We start from the raw sequence: 10,899 nt of genomic DNA, 5'->3' as shown, positions 1-10,899 counted from the left end.
AAAGTCCTGACCCTAATTCAAATCCTAATATCTAAAAACTGTCCCCACAAGTATACCTTTACCAGAAACACACACACACACACATAGACTGAATATTATCTTAATGGAGATAATATTCACCGTGGTCTTTGTTTTCAGTTCAGACACGACAAAAACTAAAACGTCAAAAACGTTAAACAATCATATGTTAAAGAAGTAATGATTAGAGTTTTATTATAGTGAAATAATAATAATAATAATAACAACAACAACAACAATAATAACAATAATAATAACATTAATGTGTCGACTTCCACTACACACTCCTTTTCATTGATATCTTTTTTTTTATGAATGAACCACGGAGCTGGAAATGGGACGGCGAAGTGGACGCTCTGCGATTGGCTGTCATTGGTTGACGTCACCTCCGCCGTTACGCCATGCACCCATTCATAAAACGGGGGGAGTAAAAAAAGAGAGAGTGAAAAACAATCGTAAGAAGAAATTCTCAGAGAGAGAAGACAGAGGAGGGAGAAACTGTTCTAATAACGTCTGTAAGAATGCTGCGCTGTTAGCGCTGATTTTGGAGCCGCCCTAGCGTTACTTCCAAGCCCCCACACGGTGAGCCATGGAGGAGCTGTGTCAGATGGAGTGCACCGTGCTCAAGCGGCTCCTGAAGGACGACGGCGCCAAGTGTCTGCTGCTCGACTGCCGCTCCTTCCTCGCATTCAGCGCCGGCCATATCCGCGGCGCCGTCAACGCCCGCTGTAACACAATCGTCCGCCGTAGAGCCAAGGGCTCCGTGCTGAGCCTGGACCAGATCCTGGCCGGGGACGAGGAGGAGGTCCGGGGCCGCCTCCGCTCCGGGATGTACTCCGCCGTGGTGCTGTACGACGAGAGGACACCGGACCCTGAAGCCGTGAGAGAGGACAGTACCGTCCGGCTGGTGCTGAGCGCGCTGTGCAGAGACTCCACCGGAAGTCATGTTTACCTGCTGAAAGGTGAAAACAAACGTGTTTTTTATTTTATTTTACACGTTTCTTTGTTTCGTGCTGCAGTGAAGTAGAACATAAACATTAAGTGGCTTTTAAAAATAAATGTTTATCGAGTATTTGTTTATTTTTGAAGCCAATAAAAACAAAGAAATAGGGTTAGGGTTGACAATTAATCAACAACTAGACGACCAATTAACCAGTCTCTCTCATTTAGGTTAAATCAAATAAAGTATGTCATTACTGGACAGAGACTTTTTATTTACTTCATCCTGTTGTCAGTATTGCATTTTAAAAATTCGAATTTAATGTTGAAGTAAATAATCGAACATTAGAAAAATGAAGTTGAAATCTTTAGTTATTAAGAAAGGAAAGGAAGGAAAGGAAAGGAAGGAAAGTGAACTCCTTGTCATTGTGACGTTGTGACACACATCACTGCACACAACCAAATGTGACCAGTGGGCAGCAGTGTGTGGGGACGGTGCCTTGCTCAGAGCACCTCAGTGGTAACTTTGCAGCTGGTGGATTCGAACCTGCAACCTTCTTAGACAATGTTATTGCAAAGAGAGTTTGTTGTTTACTGCAGCCTATACTGAATTATTACGTACATTCACAATAAGATGATAATAATTCAATATTTGATTGATAGTAATAAAAGAAAATTATTTAAAGTTTTCTTTAAATATAAAGTATTTTTTTCAAATACCAAAACTTCATTTGTTTTTATTTAAAAAAATTTACATTGTAATGAATCAAAACATATTCATCAAAGACATTAACACTACCATTAACACTACCATTAACACTACCATTAACACTACCATTAACACTACCATTAACACTACCATCAACACTACCATTAACACTACCATTTACTCCAATTATTAAAGATGACTTTCAGTCATCAGTTGCAGCCTTTAAGGATATAATTCTGATATTTCAAGTTAATTCATGATTTGATGATGTGATTTATATTTATCTACTTTTATAGAACTGGGCCTTGGCTTCATTAATTATTCAGTGTAAATAATTAACCTGCAGCTGCGTGGTCTTCATAACATCATCCAGTCATGTAAATATATGTATATATATTTTTAACCTTTACCTGTTGTCTTCTTTTTGGATCATAATCCTGTGTTTAGGTCTTGCATTTTATTCGCCTCCGATTTTATTTAAAATCTCTTTGAAATATAAACATCACACACTGTTAATCTGTTAGTCTTTAATCCAGTCTTTAATTCTTCTATAGTATGCCACATACACACACACACACACACACACACACACACACACACCCTCCCACACACACCAGTGAGTGAATGAGGTAATGCTGATGAATGGAGGTTGACACACACTGTTGTATTTAGACAGAGCTGGAACTTACCCCCGGGGGTAAATAATGTAAGAAGAAAAGAGCAAATAAAAAAGAAAGAAAACAGGACGCGGTTAAGAAGAAAAGTAAATGATATTTAGACGTCAGAAAGTATTTCAGCTTTGACTTCAGTAATAATTCCTCTTCATCGTTTTTTTTGCAGGGGGTTACGACAGATTCTTCACAGAATACCCTGAGTTCTGTTTAAGGACCAAATCGTTACCGTCCTTCACCAGTCAGTCCAGCATCGACTCAACTTGTTCGTCCTGTGGGACGCCACACCGTGACCAAGTGAGTGTTTTTATGAATAACACTGCACTGCTGCTTTTGGACATATGCTAATAGCCTTTAGCTAAAAGGATGTCAAACCTGGTGACGTCATCCACGACCTGAGAGCAAACACTGCAGACTGTGAGCTTTACACAACCACAGTCAACTGTTCACCGTAGAACACTGGAATCTCAGGCTGGGAGGCCAAATTTGAAAAACCTTACTGGAGAAATGACTAAAAGACTGGATCATTTACAGGACAGTTTGTCTTTAACATGACTTGAGTTGCCCTCTTAACTTATTTTACGTTTTGTTTAGCTATTCACAGGTTTATGTTTAGCTATTTTTTTTTTTAGATTTACTTCTTTTTCTATTGGACAAACTTGTCATTAATTTTTTAGTTCATGGTTATCTTTTAGCAGTTTTTTGCTAGCATTTAGTTATTCATTAGGGTTAGGGTTAATGGCTGTCTACTGATGACAACATACCATTATTTTTTTAATTATTATTTATCTTTGACATATTTTTTCATATTTTTAGCTTTTTCAGCTTTTCTTTATAATTATTTTAGCTTATACCTTATCTTTTAGATGCAGCTGACTTTTATGTTCACATTTGTAAAACCATTTTACTGAGATTTTTGACAGTTTGAATTAGTTCTTTGGCTCAAACACAACAACTTTCACCCGCTCTGAGCAGCTGAGATGTCGTCTAATGCTACAATTGAACTACAGCCGTATGTGTGAATAGTGAACATTTTTACAAACACAGTGGAACCTCAGATTTAGAACCTCATTCGTTCATGAGCGGAAAAGTCCAAAAACTGGAACCGTTTTCTTCACCATAGTTTATCAATGTCAAATGGATGAATCGGTTCCTGGTTCCTGGATGATTGCTGGTTCAAACTTTTTGTGAACAGGTTCAAACAAATGAAAATAATAAGATCTAACAAAAAGATCAACACGTGAATAAAGAATGAAGCTATAAATGGGAGCGATCATTTCATTGGTCCTTAGGGCTGCTAAAGAGTCCTTATTTGACAATGTTCACTTCACTTTCTCACTAATGATTGTCTCTGAAATACTGGCCGACTGTTAGTGGTTGATCCAGATCAGTGTCAACTTTTCCACTTCTTCTACTGTCTCTGATCTTTTCTTGGTGATCCCAGTCACTCCTCTGAACCTCAGCATCTTTTATTGATTTTTCTTCTTCTTTGCTCAGCCAAACTGTAAAGACTCATCTGAAATTCCATCTTTCTTTACTTCTACTGTTCTTCTCACTTCTTTCTCATGGGGATTTATGGAATAAAGAAATAGAAGAAATAGAACAATGCAAGAAATAATGTCAAAACCAGAGTCAACAGTTCTTAGTGTGTATATCCTGAGGTGGACTGAGGCCACAGTCACTCATTGATCACTTGCTGTTTACTTGGTGTCTCTGGTTCGGCAACCGAGTTATGGTACAACAACCAGGGCAATTTCTGGTTAAAAATTGTGTTGGTGAACTGAATTGTTTGAAAAGGGAGGCTTTGGACAACCAGAAGGTTCCACTGTACTTTTGTTCAGTCCAGCCTTTCTTTGTCCTCTAACTCAGCAGTCTCCAACCTTTTTTGCGACACGGACTGGTTAAATGTCTGAATTCTTTTTTACGGACCGGCCGTTAAGGTGTGGCATATAAATACATCGAGATGACCGACATTATTTTCTACATATAATAACAAACTTCAATCCACCCTCTGGTCAACTTTATTAGCAGCGTCATCGTAACATCACACTTCACTTCACGTCTTTTAATGCAGAATGCTTGTTCTCCAAGTGGTGGAGCAGTTTTCTTTCTGTGCGGCCCGGAAACCAACTGACCCACAGAGCGGACCACTGCTCTAAAGACAGCGTCTGATGCTCTTGGATGTACGGTCGTCAGCCCCTCACTTGTCTCCCTTGTCTCCCCTTGACATCACCCTCTCTAGGACATAAATGGTTTATTACTGTCTGTAATAAAGAAGTAATGACAAATGATTCTTCCATCTGTGCTTCCTCCAGGGCGGCCCCGTGGAGATTCTCCCCTTCCTGTATCTGGGCAGCGCTCTCCACGCCTCCAAGAAGGAGGTCCTGGACGACATGGGGATCTCAGCGTTGCTGAATGTGTCGTCTGACTGTCCCAATCACTTTGAGGGAACATACCAGTACAAATGCATCCCCGTGGAGGACAACCATAAAGAGGACATCAGCTGCTGGTTCCTGGAGGCCATAGAGTTCATAGGTCAGTGGGTCCATGTGTCGCTGGATCAGCAGTAATTTAGGTCATGTTTAAAAAAAAAAAAAAAATTCACACAACACTTATGTTTATATATATATATATGTTATTTAATTAAGGGTTATTATATATGTGCATATATATGTATATATAGACATTTAAATATATACATGTGTTGTGTGTAAATATATATATTTATATATATATAGTATTTACTCTGGGCTTCTCAACCCAGTCTTACTTTTATGTTTCCATGTCTCCTACTCATATGTGTTGCTATTGTAAAAAGAAAAAAGAAAACAAATATTATAAATATATATAAAACACATACATTAGCATTTTTATCAGTTCAGTTCAGTTCACATATCTGTCTTTGGTTGCTCATTTCCTGTGTCTCCTTACTGTTGGTGTGATTGATTCTTGGTTAGTGAATGTAGAGAGAGAGAGAGAGAGAGAGAGAGAGCGAGAGAGAGAGACAGAGAGAGAGATAGAGAAAGAGAGAGAAACAGAGACAGAGAAACGATGTTTGAAACAATAAAATATTCCAAACAATTACTGCTGCACATTTTCATATCTTTGTATGTATGTAGTAGGGGGGAGTGTGTGTGTGTGTGTGTATGTGTGTACTGCTATGCGTCATAGTTAGCTGCTGGTGTGGGACCACAGTCTGACTCACCCACTGTTACCAGGTGAACAGATGCTGTGCTGGTGTTACTTGAAATCTGTGTGTGTGTGTGTGTGTGTGTGTGTTTGGAGAGAGATGAGGGAACAAATAAAGAGACAAAAAGAGAATAACAAAACTAAAAAAAAGGTCAAAGTTGAAACTGATGAAGAAGAGAGAGGAGCAGAGAAGACGAAGACAAGCTCAGAGAGAAGGACACAATCAGAGACACTGAGTTAGATCAAGAGAGACAGAGTGAGGGACTCACACAGTACAGTACAGTACGCCCCCTGTTGACAAAGATATCAAAGAGCGACTTGTTGAGTTGAAGGTGGTGTTCTCACTTTGATGTTGGTCATGTGACTTCACACAGACAGGAAGTATGAAACAGTTTGAGGCCTAGCGTCAGCGTTCATCTGTGGTGATAAAGTCTTCGTTGTCATCACAGTTCAGTGAAATGAGTCATGGGTGAACGAGAAGAGGAGGATGAAGAAGAAGGTGGTTTAGTTCAGACCTGACAGATGGACATTAATTATTGAAGGAAATGAATGAGCTGAAAAAACATACAGTATAGTTAGAACTTCAGTTTATCTTTGTCACCTCACCATGTGTTTCCTTTGGGATATCTGGTCAGTTGTATTCATTACCACTTTGTTGCTGTGTAAGAGTGTGATGGAGGCTAACAAGCTAATTTGTTGTGTTAGTCTGTTTTATTATGTATTTGCTAGCAAACAACTGTTGTTGGTCACATTTTGAATTTTATATTTGTTTTTTAAGATTGGGTTATACTTTTTAAAAGTTCCACCTGACCTTCTGACCTTCTGACCTTCTGGCCTTCTCTCCTCAGACTCGGTACGAGACTCCAGTGGACGAGTGTTGGTCCACTGTCAGGCCGGTATTTCCCGCTCTGCTACCATCTGCCTGGCCTACCTCATGAAGAGAAAACGCGTGCGCCTTGATGAAGCCTTTGAATTTGTTCGCCGGCGCCGCAGCATTATATCCCCCAATTTCAGCTTTATGGGGCAGTTGTTGCAGTTTGAGTCCCAGCTTCTCGCAACATCTTGTGCTGCTGAGGCCGCGGCCACTGCTAGCCCGCTGCTCGGACCCAAGTCGTCAACGACTGTTGCCGCTGCCTCGGTGACAACCACGCCCACCTCTCCATTCATTTTTAACTTCCCTGTGTCTGTGGTCAACCCGGTGTACCTGCACCACAGCCCACTCACGACCTCTCCAGGCTGCTGATGGACAGTTGACGATTACCCCAAACAAAATCTGAGCACAGACTGAGCGTCAAACAAGCTCAGAGTCTTTACTGACCCTGGCGGTTTCTATGTGCTTCCAGAACAGGTGGTGAGAAATGACTTGGTGCCTGATTCTAAACTATAGACCATAGATAAGAAATGGATGCAGCTGTTTACTTCCTGAAGTCAGCCCAGCTTCAAAGCCCATACGTAGATAAACCTGAAGCTAGGCTTGGATTATTCAACGGTAATTCACACAATTGTCCATCTTTCTTCATCTTCATAAAAAGACATAATGAGTGGCGTTGGAGACCACAGACTCCTCAGGAAAAGTCAGTCTTTGCGTTGTTTTATAGACGTCACTTCTAAGTCTTCTATATGATGCAGCTGCCGCAGTTTTACAGGCTGACATTTTTTTCACCAAGAAAAGAGACAGATGTGCATACAGCAGCTACTACTTTGTAGCATCACATTAGCTTTCAACCTGACAATACTTTCTTTTCTTTTTTTTCTTAGCTTTATCCTGAGTTTTTGGCCCATTTTTTTATTAACCAAATTGTCTAAGTTCATCTTTGTTTATTTTCTCTTTGGCTCAGTTTCTTTTTCTCTTTTTTTATTCAAGATTTTATCACTCTACTGTTGTTTCTGTGAATGTTTTTCAGAACTCAGATTTTGAGCTTCATCTGCTGTTTATTTGCTACTTAAGCTAAATACCATCTTAAAAAATTCTGAACACAGCGCCACCTTGTCTACAAACTTTAGACTCCAAACTGCTGGTCTTGGAGTTGACTTTTACAATCACACCACTACGTTCATTTCTTATCAGTGATCAATTCTCAAAACAAAGAAACAAACAAACTGAAACAAACAAACATAACTTTTAAACAAATGTGGAGAAACCAGCCAGCAATCCTTCCATTTTTCTGATTTTTCTCTACACTGACCAAAAATGAACTGGTTTTAATGAAAGTTCCCGTGAAAAAAAGCTTTGGACATTTTGAACTTTGACTGGAGACGAGTTCTCTTGCATATAAACAGTGAGACACGAAGAGGCACAAATACACACACATACAGATTTACTCACACATTCATGACTATGTGAATGAGCTCAGTATGAAGGCTGGGTGTGTTGCTATGGAGACAACAGGTCCTTTAGCAGAGGAGATGGACACAGGAAGGGAGGAAGGAAGGAGGAATTTTAAGCACCTTCTCCATCTCCTCTCTGAGATTCAGTCCCTGCTGCAGCCAGACTGGGAAAAAAGTGGGGGGTCTGAGGGGTGGGGGTGGGGTGTGTGGATAGAAAACAGGAGAGCTCCGACATTGGCAGGTGCTCCTGTGACGACAAATCTGTCTGGAGCTTCCTGTCCTTCCTACCTCCTTCATCTTTCTTTCATCCCTTTATCCTCCTCGTCTCTTTAATCGAGAGGAGATCATTCAATCTAGACGCCAAATAAAGACACGATGGCCCTAAAAATGGAGCAGGAAACCCCTGTGTTTACAATAGTCCAGTCAGTCCTTGTCACCTCCTGGTATAAGGTATAACAGAAATGATTCAATTTTTTTTTTTAATTGTCTATTCAGATTTTAAGAACAAAATAATACATAACTCCACAGAATCTGCTTTCAATAAATGAGATGAAAGACAGGAGCGGAATATGTTCAATAAAATTAAATCAGTTAAACTAGGAGCTGAGAGTCAAACATTCAGACTTTTTTTTAGAATTATTAATAATATTTTTATCTTTCAGACTCAAATGTTTTCAAAAATCAGACAAATGTTTCCTTCAATCTTGTAAAGAAAACATTGTATTTAAAGTTTTTAAATGCAATAACAAAATTTTGAGAAAAAAATAAAACAGCAATTTAATACTGAGATGACCCTGAGTGGAAATATATTTAAAAAATGTTTTAACACTCTGAGAACTTAAGGTTAAAATGGAAGATAAGAGTTAAAATGTAAAAGTTGGAGTTTTAAACATATGATTTGGTACTGGGGTTGAAAATCTAAAGGTTGGGTTCCATATTAGGTTTGTCAAACAAAATAAAAAAAACAATATAAATGACTGATTTAAAGTGTGAATTCTGAACTAATTCTCTCATTTTAAGCTTGATTTGTGATGCAAACGTCAAAACATCTTTTAATCATATTAATGCCAGAATTTTAATACAAGTTTGTCTTTGTTATTTTCCTATTTTTTATTCTAGTGCAATTGCATTTTCACATTCTAACATACAAAACAATCATTTATCTATTCTATAATTGATCTATTGTTTTTAATTGAATTTAACTCTTTGCTCTGTTTATAAAGATGCCTCTTTAGCAGCAGCAGTGGTCATAGTATAGAGTCCTGACACACACATTGTACACACGCACATGCACACACACAAACACAAACACACACACAAGGGTATTTATTATTAGGAAAAAACACACACTCTACTTATTCCTGTTTTATGATGATTTTTGGCACCAATCTCTGTAGCACTTTGAAGTGATGCAATACTGTAGTTGAACTGTAGGTGACGGAGGACGGAACGGACGTCAGTGAAGACAAGATGGAAAACGCAATACTTTTGTCCACACGTATGTGTTTCTGTGTGTGTGTCTGTGTGTGTGTCTGTGTGTGTGTGTGTGTGTGTGTGTGTGTGTGTGTGTGCCCCTCTGCTCACAGTGTGTTTTCACACCATGGCAATATCAATCCCCACACTTAGACATTTCTATATTTAAAAAAACCCTAAAAAAGTGTTTTCTCTGAATTTATTGTGAATTAAACAATCTGTGTTTTTATTTATTACTGGAGATCTGCTGTTGAATAAATAATGTTCCACATGTGATTGGACCATTTTCTGTCTTCTTGTTACTCACTAGATCATAAGCAGCACTCGTAAAAGACTCTCATGATATTTTCTAAAAAACAATTCCCCAAAAACTCAGCAAATGAAAAAAAAAAAAAATTATGTATATAAAAGATACTTATACATACACACATACATATATATATATATATATATATAAAATATATATATATATATAACACAGCTCTGTAGAAATGAAATATTCTTTGTTTTTTCAGTCAAGTAATACTACATTTCACCCAGATCACACCAGCGCCTGAGGTCGGAATAGATTTCCATAGACTAAAAACAGCTGTGGACAAACTGAAGGGCCAGTTCTTAACACCTAACCCTAACCATGACGTGGCTTACAGGATTTTGTCATTACAATCGATTTGCTTTCTCTATAAGGTGAGGGAGGGGCAGTTCTCACACTGCTGACCTTGGTCACATCCTGCACAGCAGATCTGGTGCCAGAGGGCGCTCTGTAGGGAATTTGAATTTGGGGCATGTACTCATTGATTCATTGACATGTTTTCCCCACATCATGTGCTACAGCTTTTCATGACACATGATGTGTGTTGTTTGTATTTACCTTCTTTTTAGAGTCCCGTTTTAATTTGAGAACGAGCCTGCACATTTTCAGCCTCTGCCAGGAGAAAGTTATGCTAAGATCATATCCTCTATGTTAGTACATCAGTTAATATATCAGTACATTGTAAGAGAAGAGCAACTCAGTTTAATGAATGACCAGCTGTAAAAATGTGATAACAGTATGCAGGAATGGAGTACCATATGCTCACTATTTCATGTTGCCCACATCATTTGTCCCAAGCCACTGGAAAGGTTAAATTTAATAGGGAATTTAAGAAGAAGAAAAGGCATTAAAATAATTGTAAAACCTGCTGAAGTAGAGTTTGATGGCATATTTTCCAACGCTCCTGAAGTAGCAGGAGTGAGGAGTGGGACCTGGAGAGCCCTGATTGACCACCTTGGGTTGGGGTCTGTGCTCATTGGCAGACTGACACCAAGGTACATGGTGTGATTGGTGTATGGGAGGTAGTGGGAGGGGTGGCGGTGGGGTGGTCTGTTGTCAATCACATTCATATTGTCAGTGTTTTAAATGCTGCCAAGTAATAAACATATATTCAATACGTCATCTTCAAACGGACAAGTACATTTTCTTCTTCATGTGAAACATTTTTACTTCCTGTCACAACAACTGTTTGGTTTTAGTTGGGTCATTGAAGTGGACCCTGTAGTTTTTTTTCTTCTTAGGTTTTGGTCAAATGCTTC

General features: G+C 38.9%; 1 protein-coding gene across 1 annotated transcript; it reads left to right on the top strand.

Moving 5' to 3' along the window:
• The first annotated feature begins 267 nt into the window (after positions 1–267).
• Positions 268–9,601, top strand: dusp4 (dual specificity phosphatase 4). Its single transcript, XM_008326140.3, has 4 exons — positions 268–980; positions 2,507–2,634; positions 4,653–4,872; positions 6,375–9,601. Exons 1-4 carry the CDS (start codon positions 608–610, stop codon positions 6,767–6,769), a joined length of 1,116 nt encoding a protein of 371 aa, XP_008324362.1. The 5' UTR covers positions 268–607; the 3' UTR covers positions 6,770–9,601.
• Positions 9,602–10,899: the final 1,298 nt, after the last annotated feature.

This window comes from Cynoglossus semilaevis, chromosome 14 (assembly GCF_000523025.1).
Source record: "Cynoglossus semilaevis isolate Cse_v1.0 chromosome 14, Cse_v1.0, whole genome shotgun sequence".
NCBI lineage: Eukaryota > Metazoa > Chordata > Actinopteri > Pleuronectiformes > Cynoglossidae > Cynoglossus > Cynoglossus semilaevis.
This window is presented reverse-complemented; position numbering and strand designations above follow the sequence as displayed.